The 15,519-nt window shown below is 41.7% G+C and overlaps 1 protein-coding gene across 3 annotated transcripts in view; it reads left to right on the top strand.

Moving 5' to 3' along the window:
- Positions 1–15,519, top strand: part of ncor2 (nuclear receptor corepressor 2) — a 77,760-nt gene that overhangs the window by 3,804 nt on the left and 58,437 nt on the right. For all 3 annotated transcript variants that reach the window (XM_031849296.1, XM_031849298.1, XM_031849297.1), the window contains exon 2: positions 15,194–15,389. In XM_031849296.1, coding sequence (XP_031705156.1) covers positions 15,285–15,389 — 105 coding nt within the window. In that variant the 5' untranslated portion in view covers positions 15,194–15,284. The remainder of the gene's footprint in view (positions 1–15,193; positions 15,390–15,519) is intronic.

The following is a 15,519-nucleotide window of genomic DNA, read 5'->3' on the forward strand; positions in this document are numbered from 1 at the left end:
TCTCTCTCTCTCTCTCTCTCTCTCTCTCTCTCTCTCTCTCTCTCTCATATATATCCAAAGGGGTAATGGGGGCAAAGATAATCCTGTGCTCAGTGTGGTGCCTCAGGGAGAGACCGCTTCAGTGCTAGTTCAGTCTCTGCTCGTGTTATGAAACACAAGGGGAGAGTCCTCGCTCATTTGCTGTCTGTGAAAGAAGAATCCTCACAGTGAAGAGAAGCATTACTTTTTTTGTATTATAAATGGTTGCATTTTTTAAATTGTTTTTTTTTTTTTAAACTGAGGCCAGTTTTTACTTGAGCATGTTTAGCCGATGGCCACCAACATTTATGTATCAACATCCCTTTAGGCGATGTTTGGAATTTTGGATGTTTATTCGTAGGTAGGACGTGACATTAAATCCACATCCTCATAATTTGCATACACTAATAATCTGTGCCTCCTGAGTATTTTTTAATTTAGGCAAATCCAGTCATGGATCTGTTAAAATGAAACCATTCCACCAATGAGCATTTCACACTGCATATTCAACCGGAATTTATATTTAGCCGACTGAAATCCCAGCACACGAAACAATGATCATATGGAAATAACACAGCTCTGGAATGCTGCGGTGGATGTTTGTAAACCCTGAAGTTAACACGCAGAAACCAAAGGGAAATATGAGGCAGCCGCCATGAAACGCCCTCCCAGGCCCGGTCCCTCTTCCCAACCCGTTCCCCTCTCAAGGAATGAGTAACGACAGCTGTCTAGCACTTCTCGCTCACTAGTGGGTTGCGCCTGGTGGGTTTCGTGTGTGGGTCATTTTATGCTCGACTCGCTGTGGTGGAATATTAGGATCAGGCCCAGTCGGTCTGTTGCAGTGCCTCCAATTACTCCCAATCAAACTGCCATTGAACTGGACACGGTACCACCTCGGTTCCAGTGGCCGCCCTGGGGCTGAGGTTGAGAAGTTGTACCATTTTTCTGGGATCGCCAAGTGGAAAAACCAGGGTTGTGGCGTGTTATTTTGAGGAAAGCGCCACTCTCATATGGGCTCATACAGATCCTGCGAGTAGCCAGTAGCCTCAGACTTTCATATTCAGGATGCAGTCGTCAAAGAGAGCGAGATGATGCTGCTCGTCTAAGGGTTAATCGGGTCTATAGGTCAGAGCTCCAAAGGGCCACAACATGATTTACATGTCCCTCCAGCAATCTGTGATGCTGCTCGCAATAATCAAATGCAATGTATCCCCGCAATATTTGTTAGCAATGTCGACGATGCGACTTCTCTGCATGACAAAGTCAAATCATAATGAAACGAATTTCATTAATCGGCACACTTTCCTGCATAAAATCCAATTCAAAACCATCGTTACTGGTTTACATGAACTATAAACAATCCGTGACCTCAACAAACAAACACGAATCTAACTGCGAAATCATGACGTTTTTCCAGCAAACCAATACAGCTCTCTGGTAATTCCAATGTTTAACTGAGGCTGCTTTAATTTGGCACTTTACAAACTGAATTTCATACCGCTGCATATTGAAAATGTATTGCTTTACTTATCTTTTTACGAGCACATTTTGACACGCCTCACTGTTAGGATAACATGAGGTGGTACTGAAACAGTAGAGAACATATGGATGTTCATGAGCATGTTTTTAATCTCTATTTAATTATTTAAAGAGAGACATTAAACTAGTATTCCTCATCTGGTTTTCTGATAGTTTGTTGTATATTATGATTATCTGAAGACCCCCAGCTGCTCTTAAACACACAGACGTGTATAATATATTATCATTATCTCTGTTCTCTAAACATTTTTCTTCTTCTGGCCTTGCATGTCCCTTCTGTGGGAAAGACTTGCCAGTCCTGTGATAGAGAGACTAAACTGATTCCTGTCTGATCGTTTGGTTTTATCTGGAGCTTAAGTTAGGTTCAAGTTCAGTTATATATTTTTTTGCTTCTAAATGTCATAAATATTTATATATATATGTGTTATATTGTTTGTATGAGTTAAACGGGTCATAATTCCTTCTTTAATATCTATTTCATATTTCTGTGAACAACTGGTTTTATTCAAATTTCTCGCCCAAAACTACACTTTACAGACTAGCCTTTATTTGAACACATCATGATAGTGTTATAATTTAGCTTTGTCCAGTACTCATTTTTACTGAATAGAGCTTGAACGCAACTTAATGCAAACTCAATTGATTCGTTAATATTAGTTAGTACTTGTGAGGGACCTCGTGCTAGCGCAGACGAGCCAGTCGGCGTCATGCATGGGAATAAATTACAATATAATAAGTGTCTAAAGTTAGCTGTTGCAATTGTTTTTAGATTTGTTCCTCTGTGTCTTATTTTGGACTTGCAGTTGTGACTAGATGCAAGCTTTATGTCTTCTTCTCTCATAACTTCTACACCCTGATATGTTGTGTGTGTGTGTGTGTGTGGCTGTGACGTTACTGTCTGGGCAGCTGTGTGTGCGACACAAAACTATCATTTGGCACGTGTGTAAAATTGACATCTGTGCATTTCTATTCAAAATAGGTCTACACTATTGCACAAACAGACTATATCATTTAGGCTACAAGTACTGTTTCAATAGAGCATTTTAATTTGCAGAAGTTAACAGCAGCACCAGTGAAACTCTGTGCCCTTTCAGTCTGTTTTTAAACTATTGCTTTTATGTATAAACAGTATTTAAAAACTGTTCTGTGCTCTCATGTTGTGGTAATGTTTTATGTTCCTACTCCTTTGAATACGTGTTATAACTTGTTCTTCAAGCCGGAAGTCTTTCATCCTCTACACTTATGTGCTTTATTAGAATTAATCCAAACTGCGTCAGTTACTTTACAACCTGTAATTACTTATGTTATAGTTGTCGACTGCGGTTCTTTCTTCCTGTTGACCTTTACAGTTTGTGAAGGAGTTTCTTAGTTAGTCTGGGGTTTTGGAGATCATCCTAAACAGCATCTTTTACTTTTTCATTGATAACACCTAGAAAACCGATTGGTAAAGGTAGACTTGACTAGATAAATGGACCACAAATATAGTTACTTGCATCTCTTATTGTGTTGACTCGGAAGTCTAAAATACTATTCAAAAGCTTTATATAATATCCCTTTGATTGCATGTTGTTTTGTGTGTTATTAGAAATCGATTAAAAGTTAAAGCCATTTATCATTCATAAGCCCTTCTGTTTTGATTTCCATTGCTATGAAATGGAGTTCTTATTAAAAACCAGTCACTCATATTTAAACACACTAAAAAAGAGGCAGGCAGCAGATTAGCAGAGATTAGGGGTGGCTCTGTGGTAAGTGATTCACTCCGTTACGCAACACAGACGACAGCACGTCAGAGGACACGACTCTTGTTTATGTGTGGGCTACAGCTGTTGACGGCGTTTTATTTATCTCTCCGATTAGCATAACTTATCTTCTAGGAATGTGTTTTTCACATTCTGGAACACGTGTAAGTGAGGATCGCCGAGGGCACACACCTCAGGGTGGATGATCCGACAGGTGAAATATGGGTGTCACGTAACTGTGACAGGTCGGAAGTAGGTAGTGGTCTGATAATGTGCTCATACTCATAAAATGACTCTCGTACAACCACACCCGATACTACTACGAGTTTATTTGTCGGTGAATAAATCCTACAGCTCCTCGAGGAGACCCAAGCTAAGTCCCCATGTCTTGCTTGTCAGCCAGCTGCTGATTTAAAGTGAAGGGGGGTTAGCTCGGAAATTAGCAACAATAACTCAAGTGCACTTACGGTTAACAGTCCTACTGCTAACTATGATATGTTTATAGCAGGAAAACAAATAATTGAATGTAAAAACATCTCATGAAAATAGATACGTTTTCAAAAGTCATTGTTAGATCTGTAATGGTATTATTAGGTTCTCATATCGGTACTCTGTGTCTACAAATACTCAAATTGAATGCCTTGCCCTGTTGTTATTGGTACATCCCTAGTATAGGCCCAAGTGCACTGTAATTACAGGTTAGGGTGCGCTTGTGGTGGGGGATTGGCGTGACGTGTCTAGACTCCTGTCTTGACATGTGCACTGGATCCATGACGGTGCAGTTTCCAACAAATTAGTCCCCAGAGTGCATCAAAACATCAAGCTGCTGGTGTGACTTTTTGTTGTGTAAAATGGGTATTTCCCCCACTAAATCCTCCTAAAACCTTGTGTATCAAATCTAGTCGGGATGTGTTGTTTGGTGTGTTTGTGTAAACAACACCCGCATTTATGGCCATTAGCATTGCACACGCATGCACGCCCTCAAACGTTACACACACACACACACACTGTTGGACCGTCTCATGCATAACTAGAAGCTCTGTGAGGCTGCTGCCATGAGGGGCAAACAGAGGCACTCGGGTTGCACGCTGCCGTACAGAAGAACATTTCAAAGCTGTTGAATTATTAAGTCGTGAGGAGGAAGTAGGTCAGCCCAGCAGACAAGTGCACTCCTCCGTTTTATGTCCTGCTCCTCAGCATGGAGGCGTGAATGTCAGGTGGGCTTCAAGAACCGAGCCAACGGGGAATAACGGGAGATGCTGTCACATTGTGTAGCCATTCAAGAGGGTCTGTAGAGAGTCATTTTGGGCATCAATATTTACCTAATAATCAGTCACAGTGACAATGTTTGACTGTTTGTCATACATGTCATTTTTGTGGGTTAATCAATGAAACACCTTTAAACGAAATGCACTCAAACTTTTCTCATGCATCAGTGCGAATAGTAACAGCCATGAAACAACTTGTGCGTAAGTAAGTGTTAAATTGCAACGGGCACAACTCCTTGCCTTGTGAATCATGTTGACCATAAAGGCACAATCTAAATATCGTAGTGCAGCTTGTGATGTTCTTGGCTACATCTTGCAAACCTGATTTTTCATGATGTGATTTAAGTTCGGAAAATATCTGCTTGAGGTTTGACTCAGTCTGGTCAGACGTAGTCCAGACCATCAGCAAACTGTGGTGAATGGCTTAATGGAGCATGTTTAGTTTGTTTCAGAAAGCCCTCTGACTCACTTTTCAGCCTTGTGAATGAATGAGTTTCCCTATTTAGTACAGTTTCACTTTTTTTTGTTGCCTCTTGGAAGCAGAGAACATGCGTGTATCTCAGCTGTCACCTAGACGTTGGCTATAATCTTTGCTGTTCATCAAATATGTGCTCCATCTCGCTAATACCCCAAAAACTCCATCCTTCTGTGCGTTCACATTGTGGTCTAAATGCGTTTTGTATGTGTGAGAATCCCAGAGGAATCATTCGTTGGTCGAAACCTGTTTTTGTGAAGTTGGCAATCAAGAACGGGTACTGTGTGAAGTGCAGTCAGTGAAGGCCTCAGTTCTACACTGGCCAACGGGGCGGGGGAGGGGAGAGCCTTATGTAATTTTAACACAGTGTCGCTGAGGCGGGCCGGCAGCAGGGGAACTGGCAGGAAATCCAATCGCTGCTTTGCTGTCCAGCCTGGACACAGCTGGACAAGCACATCTGGAGGTACAGGCCTACCAATCACTGGCCCCGTTCATCTCGCCTCTGTTTCCTCCCATGCTAATGATAGATATGATCTGTTGAAAAATAGAAATATGCCATGTGATTTTTGCCTGACCAACATTTGTTTATTCTTTTAGATATGACACAAGTATCAGTTGATGATTCATGGCAGGAATATTTGTCTTTCAGGTGTCTTTAGGGGTATGATGATAGACAGCATGTATAGTTAATACTTTCCTTTAGAGTGGTTATTTGGTATATGTTTGCTGCTTTTTTTAATTTGATAAACCTGACATACAATTAGAAGAATTGTGTTCACGTCCTCCACCCAGTTACACTACTGCAGAGCAGCCGGCCCACACAACTCCTATAACGGCTTACTTTTCATGTTTTGATGTAACAATCACATTTTACTTTAGTCCATTATCTGTGATAATCATCTGACCTGCAAAACATAACGCTCCCCCTTTTGTTACAGTAAACCCCCCCCCCTGTTTGTAATCAAAAGTGATAGACTCTGCTATTGATCGGTGCTTCGGTAGCTAGGCCGGTGGTGCATGCGTTGGTTTAAAATATTGATGCATTTTCAGAGTCTGTCATTAATTACACTGACTAATCGCTGCAGCCCTGAGAAGACACACTACAACCAAAAAAACATCATATCTCAGCTGCTGTGTGTATATACTGTAGATCTGTAACAATCTCATGTGTATTATAAATCCTATGATGGGTGTTTTTATGTTTTGTTGCATAAAATGATTTAAGTCTTTCAAAGCAAGTCTGATTCTGAATCAGATTTCTTTTCAATGCATACTATAACGTACCAATGAGGCTGAATTAGTAAGCCTTCCCGCAGGCTGTATTTGATCTAACCCCATTTGATCCACATTCAGTGTTTTATACATTAATTATTAGGGCTGTGTATTGGCAAGCACCTCACGATGCAATACGTATCACGATGCGATACAATACAATTATGCAATATATACAGGTGCTGGTCATATAATTAGAATATCATCAAAAAGTTGATTTATTTCACTAATTCCATTCAAAAAGTGAAACTTGTCTATTATATTCATTCATTACACACAGACTGATATATTTCAAATGTTTATTTCTTTTAATTTTGATGATTGTAACTGACAACTACGGAAAATCCCAAATTCAGTATCTCAGAAAATTAGAATATTACTTAAGACCAATACAAAGAGAGGATTTTTAGAAATCTTGGCCAACTGAAAAGTATGAGCATGTACAGCACTCAATACTTAGTTGGGGCTCCTTTTGCCTGAATTACTGCAGCAATGCGGCGTGGCATGGAGTCGATCAGTCTGTGGCACTGCTCAGGTGTTATGAGAGCCCAGGTTGCTCTGATAGTGGCCTTCAGCTCTTCTGCATTGTTGGGTCTGGCATTTCGCATCATCCTCTTCACAATACCCCATAGATTTTCTATGGGGTTAAGGTCAGGCGAGTTTGCTGGCCAATTACGAACAGGGATACCATGGTCCTTAAACCAGGTACTGGTTGCTTTGGCACTGTGTGCAGGTGCCAAATCCTGTTGGAAAATGAAATCTGCATCTCCATAAAGTTGGTCAGCAGCAGGAAGCATGAAGTGCTCTAAAACTTCCTGGTATACGGCTGCGTTGACCTTGGACCTCAGAAAACACAGTGGACCAACACCAGCAGATGACATGGCACCCCAAACCATCACTGACTGTGGAAACTTTACACTGGACCTCAAGCAACGTGGATTGTGTGTCTCTCCTCTCTTCCTCCAGACTCTGGGACCCTGATTTCCAAAGGAAATGCAAAATTTACTTTCATCAGAGAACATAACTTTGGACCACTCAGCAGCAGTCCAGTCCTTTTTGCCTTTAGCCCAGGCGAGACGCTTCTGACGCTGTCTGTTGTTCAAGAGTGGCTTGACACAAGGAATGTGACAGCTGAAACCCATGTCTTGCATACGTCTGTGTGTAGTGGTTCTTGAAGCACTGACTCCAGCTGCAGTCCACTCTTTCTGAATCTCCCCCACATTTTTGAATGGGTTTTGTTTCACAATCCTCTCCAGGGTGCGGTTATCCCTATTGCTTGTACACTTTTTTTCTACCACATCTTTTCCTTCCCTTCGCCTCTGTATTAATGTGCTTGGACACAGAGCTCTGTGAACAGCCAGCCTCTTTTGCAATGACCTTTTGTGTCTTGCCCTCCTTGTGCAAGGTGTCAATGGTCGTCTTTTGGACAACTGTCAAGTCAGCAGTCTTCCCCATGATTGTGTAGCCTACAGAACTAGACTGAGAGACCATTTAAAGGCCTTTGCAGGTGTTTTGAGTTAATTAGCTGATTAGAGTGTGGCACCAGGTGTCTTCAATATTGAACCTTTTCACAATATTCTAATTTTCTGAGATACTGAATTTGGGATTTTCCTTAGTTGTCAGTTATAATCATCAAAATTAAAAGAAATAAACATTTGAAATATATCAGTCTGTGTGTAATGAATGAATGAATATAATAGACAAGTTTCACTTTTTGAATGGAATTAGTGAAATAAATCAACTTTTTGATGATATTCTAATTATATGACCAGCACCTGTATATTCTTTTCAACATAACCTTTTAAAATGGTACTAGTGCATTGATCATGTCTGCAAAACATGTAAAACTATATCCCACTCCTCAGATATGTGGTGTGTCGTAATCGTAATGTACGACTCGGTGGGATAGCAGTCTAACGCGCGCGTCGGGGCTCCTTTCTCTGCAGGGGGAGCGATGTTTTGACACGTTTCGTCATCTCTTCGTAATACGGGGCGCTACACGGCTACATCCGTCATGTGTCGGGATCGCATGGCGCCTATAAGGCAATACGCAGCGACATCTAGAGCTAAGGGAGCGGCAGAGGAGGTTGTTTGACACACGCAGAGATTTGAGATACTATCGCTGAAAAAATATCGAGATAATAAGCTACATAAATATTTTTGCACAGCCCTATTAATTACATGCAGTTATGTTTGGAAATGTTAAATACATCTGTCTTGTTCTGATTCAGCAGCAGCATGTCTGACAACGTTAAAGCTGTTCCGAATGAAGGGTGTATGTACTGCAGTTTAACATGTTTATATCCCACTACTACTACTTCCATTTTTGGTTTCACAATCACTTGTATTGTTGTTCACTCCTCGCTTGGTGCAGAAGGTGTTTCTTTGCCCATCGCGCTGTTGTCAACATGATGGGTAGCGTGCTGTTCAGTGAGATTCAAAATGAAAGATTTGACAGTCTGTGGTGTTGGGGAGATGATTGTCTCCCTTTCTGTCACGCAAAATACAGCCGTGTCAAATTTGACTGCGGGTGTTCACACTGGCTGTGCGTAGCGACCGCTGATATCCTGTCTGAAAGTTGAGCAGAGGTAAAGGCAAAGATTAGCTCGGGGTGTTCTTTCTCTGTTTGGTGCTAATAGCGTAGCGTTAGCCACCTGCCTACCAGGAGCTGCACTATATATCAAGCTGGCACACGGGGAATCATTACATCACCTGCTGACTTTTATAGCCTCTCTCTGTCACCTGACATTTGATTTGACGTTCCTGTTTGTAACTCATTCTCTAGCGCAGGGGTCTTCAACGTTTTTCAGGCCAAGGACCCCCAAACTGATAGAGATTGAGCAGGGACCCCCGACTATATATATATTGTATAAAATTGTGTTTTATATTAAATGGGCCTAGTACCGTGTATACCTCTTTATTGTGCATTCAATACTAAGCTATTCAAATAATACACAGGTTCATATATTCATGTTTTTCTTTTAAACATGTGCAAGGTACAGTGAGTAGGGAGGCCGTGCCACTGCCATTTATAAACATACCTTGCCAGCTGATACCAATGCCAATATCAACATTGTCTGTCAATTGCATGATAATCATGCACACAAGCTATTCAAATTGATGTTTTCATTTTAAACATAAATATGGAAACGAAAAATGAGTGATGGCCTATTAGTGCCACTGCCATGCATAAACACACCTGTTATCTTTCATACAATACTGAACTATTGAAATAATGGACAGATTCATGTTTAGAGAAAAATACATTTAAATTTTTATTTTATTTTTTAAATTGTGTAATCATCCAAATATTTTGTGGACCCCCTGTTGAAGACCTCTGCTCTAGCGTGTCTGTTTCCCCACTAATGTTTGGAGTGGCAAAGCCAAATAAGAGGTTTATAAATGTTAGTGTGTTTTAAGGGTTCAGATATAAGCCTTTGTTCATCTTGTTTGCATATGTTTAACATGTACCCACAGTAAAATATCTTGCATTATGGACTCTGCATTGGTTGCGTGTTGACTTCCCCTTTTTTAATGTCAGCCTGATGTCAGACCAGTAAAGGGGGATTCTGCCTTGTCAGCATGGTCCTGGATGTTATGGCTTGGCTGTGTAAAGGGCGTCGTACTCGGGTTTGGCAGATCTATGTTTTTCTTGCTGGGGTTCAACCGTTAATTTAAAGGTGTTGGAAATCACCTTCTCATTTTTCTCATTTATTGGCTGTTGCTCTGCAACTTCCTCGTCTTCACTTGGCTTGGTTTCGATGAACCTAGTTTTTCTCTCGCCGTGCTGTTGCCGACACATGGGACAAGAGGAATAGACCATTTAAAGGTACACATGTTCACAGTGTAGGCTTTTATTGCACAGAAAGCAATCGAGACAAATATTATTGAGAAAGAAAAAATGCAAATGAGTAACGGGCGTTTCATGGTACCCAGGGTAAACATAGAAAACTTCACAGATCAATTTGATAATGCAAACAATGGTTGAGGTCAGGTCGGAGAAGGCTTAAGTTTTAATGCTGTTTTCTTGAGAAACGCTGCTCACCACACAGATTAACCTTGTTTCTAAATCCTGACCTTTAAAAAAAAAACCTCTCGGGACCCCGATACTGAAGCTTCAGGGTATTAATTGCGAAATCTTTGTTTTTGTTGAATTAGGGTGAAGCTGGTTTCTCTACTGCCACATTTCTGCCGCTGAGCATTGAAGCCAATGCAGACGTTCCTCAGGATTGAGTTGTAATGGCTGCTGCTGTCGGTGACTTTATGATTGTTGATGGAAAAGACTTCCAGTTTCTCTAGAAACACCACCCATGCTGCAAGTAGAGATACAGATCAATGGAAAATCTTCCAGAAAGCAAGTGTTTGCATGCAGATAGAGAGTTTGTGAGCACTTCAGTGTAGGGCGGAGCGATGACGATGATACATTTGAGATTTATTTTCAATAAAGTTGTTAATAATCTTTTTTCTCTACCTCCAAAAACACTGGACGGATACTCTTAACACTGCCATTGTTTTATGTCTACCCATTTCACTATGTGAATGTAAAATCATGCATTTATGTAGATGCAATGTCCACAACATATTTACTTGACTTTAACACGTCATGTCTTCTCCATAATGAATGCAAAAGGGGGGGGGAAGGTAACAAAAACTGTAAATACAACATTATTTATTGTTAAATGCATATTTTGATGATCAGTATTGAGGGTGAAGGGTAAGCGAGTAAAAGTAAGCTCCTTGTCCGGGGCCTTTTGGTAATGAGGCTGCAGGGAGATAAATCCTTATGAGACCCGACAGGGTGCCACATTCCTGGGCTGAGAGTCCTAGCAGCCCCCCCCCCCTAAACTCAGCTCTCTAGGGCACTGCTTTATAGACTTCTGATGTTGTTCCCAGACCGAGCCTTATGCCCATTACAGTTCACTCATCTGCCCTTTTTCAAACATTCCCATGCTTTTGAGTGAAGCTATTGTCTCTCCTGGCTGTCGTAATAATAATAATTACAGAAGCACTTTTTCTGACAGCTAAATACTCTAATTAGTTTTTTTTCTTCCTGTAAATACCGCCATAATAATTTATGGGCCTATGATTGAACATGAAGTTGTTGAGGTGTGGGGCGGAGGGTCCGAGCCATGCTATCGAGGCTCTTATCAAATAGTATGTTACAAGCTGTTGACTTCCTCTTACTACTCCTCTTAAAGCTCGACTGTCAAGCTACCAAGTGAGACTACACAGAGATCTGATTAACTGTTTATGTCAGCAGAATTAAACTTGTTGTTTGAACTCGGCGTCCCGCTCTCCTTGGCGGGCTAGAAGCCGTCCGTGCGCTCCGTGCTCGTATTTTCACAGCCATTCCTAAAATGGGGAGGGAGGGAGGGAGGGGAGGGGGGGTGAGAGGATGAAATATTGGCTGAGGCCCACTCGGCTCTGTGCAGAAGACGAAAGGAGAGGGGAGAAGAAAAGCCCGCTAGAGTGAGTTGACTGAGTTCATTCGCAGTGTTGGCAGCGAGCCACCGACTCGCCTGTGGGTGTCTGTAACGGTGCCATTTCATGTGTTTAGTCTCTCGTCTGGAAAGGCCCCATTCGCCTCAGAGTTTATGTCAAAAGCTCCCTCATTGTTTTGGCCCTCTCATCTTGATTCAGGTTTCTTTTTGTCCTCTGCAGATCTTGTGACTGCCTTCAGACTTGTTTTTTCGTCCCTCTCGGGGGGAATCTCTCTCTGACTGGTCATCAAAGAGAGGAGGATGGCTTATCTCACCCTCCCTTTGTCTCGCTGGCCTTTGTCTTTTCTTTCTGCCTTTTTGCTGAGCATATTTGCATGCAATATCAATTCATGAATTCTCTTCATCTAGTATTTCACGAGCAGTGAGGTCTGCTTCAGCTCCTCCCTTTGTGTGTTGTGTTTATCCAGGTCTGTGTGCACCAGTTCCTTGGAGCAGTTCAGACTACCTGACACACAGACAAAGTCTCTGCCTGGTGTTAGGATTTCGGTAGTGTGTTTACAGAGCTCCTCTGTTCCTTAAAGCCAGAGCCATGTTCAGCCTCTCGTAATGGAGCCCTCTGCGTAATCAAGTGACCCTTTGTGTTTGTGACAGTGTGGCAGGAAGGAAGGGTAGATAGTGCCCCTCTCTGTACGGCAATAAGGAGTCAGACAACGGAGACTGGCACACTACTACAGGTCACATTATGCCAACGATAGACAGTGGCTTTGCAGTGATCACGTTCATGGTGCTATAAAAAGTCCTTGTTTACTTCTAGTCACAGACGTCATTACTGTGAGGAACTGTGGCCACCAGTGGAGGTAGCTGACCTGGCATCAGTACCGGTGAGGAACCGGGTCATGATTTCTGGAAAGAGACATTTCTGTTGAGTATTTCAAATGAAAGCAGAGTGCCATATAGTCCCATTATATTCGAGAGAAGGCACACATCTCTACAACCGATATTAAATGATGAAAATGAAAGTGTTGCATGACGGGGAAGAATAAACATTGTTCTCCTATGTTCCCTTTGACAGTGAATGTGTTTTCCAGTTCGGAAAAAACATATGTGACCTGAGATCATTATTGAATCACAACTGTGCAAGTGGACTCTAAATAGTTTGGGTAGCCATTTTGTCTTTGGGCCTTCTGCAGTCTCCTCGGTATAGTATAATATTGCTAACCCTACCCTGAAATCTATCTCTATAGTGAAGTATTAATAGTTTTGCTAAAGCACCACACCTGTTTTATTATTGTTCACTTGACAAAGAAACAGGAACCTGTTCCTATTTAAATCTCTACACGTTTTGACAGAACTTCTCTCATGATAGAACCGTATCTATATCAGAGTATAGTGTGTTTTCTGCTAATTCAACGAGTAATACTCTATATGAGATCACCACATGGTATGTCTATTTTTGTATACTCCTGTTTGAATTATATACTTGAAAAGTACTGAGTTGGTATCTGCTTGTTATTGTCAATTTAGACAGTATACTTGTGTATCACAATGTCTCAATTTAATTTAATTACGGTATGATTCCATTGAAAGAAGATAATCATATTGAATTATTGCTCAGCTCTACGTTTTGATGAGAAGTTTCCAGTTTATTCTACTAATTACTGGTGATTCCTTCAGTTCTTATTCATTGTTGCCCTTTGAGTCGTCAGTCTGGTTGAACCATTGTTCAGCGTTTTGTTGTCCATGTAAAAAAAACAACAAAGAAACCTTCATACAAAATAACTTTTTTTGACAACACAAGCATGAAAGTCTTTTTTTTGGATTGTGTGTTGTCACAATGACGAAGCACCTAGATTAAACATTTGATCTTGTAACAAGATCAATATATAAAACAAGCTCTCTGTGGATATCCTGTTAATGATTCATTTATTAAATGAATAATAACCAATTGAATGTCTTACCACACTTCCAATTTTCTCAACATTCCTTGTTATGGTTATTAAATAAACTAACAATTATTATTTCATCGACAAAATTCAATGCATGGAGTTTTTTTGGGGGGATTTTGTCTCCTTGGTGGTGGCTTTCTCTTTCAGTGTACAGAACTGTCGTTCTCCTAGAATTCAGTGTACAGAACTGTTGTACTCCTCGAGCACTTTGCTATCTTATTCCATGTTGAGAACCTATATCTTTGCCACCGTTCCTCTTGTGTGGCTCCCACAGTGCTGAAACATGAGCTATATGAGCTAGAGAGAGAGGTGTCATTAGTCGGAGGCTCAAAGATATGGCAGGCGTCCTAATGTCTTTTTTGGCAGGAGTCACATGGACACATGTCATGAGTACTAGTCCACCTACTACTACTACTACTAATGTCTCATAATGGTGCTGTAACCAGCTGCCCGGAGACGACGTCTCAACATAGAGTTTTGGTTTAACTAGACCTTACAATTCTTAAAATTCGTTCCCATTGAGGGTGTGAAGCTATTGTCATATGTCCACCTTGTTGCTCCTGAGCATCGTATCTAATTTTAACCATACAGTTGTGCATGTGTGCTGTAATCTGCACAGTCACTGTGATGGGATTATGGCCCTTTCTTCTTGCCTCTATTTTCACTCCTACCTTCCTTCCTTTTCACTACCTATGTGCAGAATAAACCTCTAGCTTTTATGTTTGAGTGTGCTCCAGCTTGGTGCACGCCTCGTTCTACTTATATCTTCACTGTTGGTCAATATAAGACACACTCCTTGTAGACGAGGCAGCTCTAGTTTGCATAACGTCGTCTGGAGTTAAAATCTTGTGCAGGAAGGGGTCTGCAACTTGTTTGACAGCTAATTGGCAAATAATAATTTTGTGTCAGAAGGATGTCTATAAACCTGTTAAATTTCTATCCAATCAAATTCACACAGTGACATTTGTGTTGTCAAATTTACTTCCATATTCTTTGAACCTTTAGCGGGCCACTCAGAAACCGGTAGCAAGCTACTCGTAGGAGACCCCTGCTCTAGTGACTGACTCCCAAGGCCTACATCTCTATCTGTCATTGAGTTATTTGTGTTGCCTGTAAAGCCCCATTAAACTCCGAGTATTTTTGGTTTACGGGCTGGCTGCTTGACTTGGCTGGTCTGTGTCTGTGAGGACAGTGGGCCATTCAGTAAGCAGTGAAGGAGGGGGTCAGTCTAGCAGGTGCAGGGGGCGATGGAGGGGAGAGCAGCTGTGATGACGTTCTGATATCCGCTGCAGACAGAGACTTTCATCTCTAGCTACTCTGTAGGTGCTAGCCAGAAAACATCCAATTGTTTCCAAGAAACAGTCGCGCATATTGCATAATGTTTTATGCATTGTACTTTGCAGGTATGAAAGCATCCAGTGGCACTTCCACAGGGGTTGCTCATCTACAAATACTGTCTCATGTCCCATGTCTGTTTGTTTTTTCTTCTCTACAGGTTGCTGGCTAAGCGAAACGGCCAATAATGCACGGCATCTGCTCTGCAGCCACACCCACTTCCTGCCTGTAGAGGAAGCGGCTGTGCCAGCATGTCCTCTCACCCCCAGTCTGTGCAGCCGGGCCGGAGGACGGTGGACACACGGCACCTGCCAAACCCGGCGAGTCTACCACTGCAGCTGCAACGGGCACACGCGGTAAGGGGCACCATGTGTTTAATGGCACCACCTGTAGTGTAGTACCATTTTTACTGGAGTTGTAGCTCTTGCTATGCCTACTTGAATATTGGGTAAACAGGGCATTATTCTGAGCCACTGGAAAGGGCCT

Source organism: Anarrhichthys ocellatus, unplaced genomic scaffold, assembly GCF_004355925.1.
Source record: "Anarrhichthys ocellatus isolate YVR2014 unplaced genomic scaffold, GSC_Weel_1.0 scaffold9, whole genome shotgun sequence".
NCBI lineage: Eukaryota > Metazoa > Chordata > Actinopteri > Perciformes > Anarhichadidae > Anarrhichthys > Anarrhichthys ocellatus.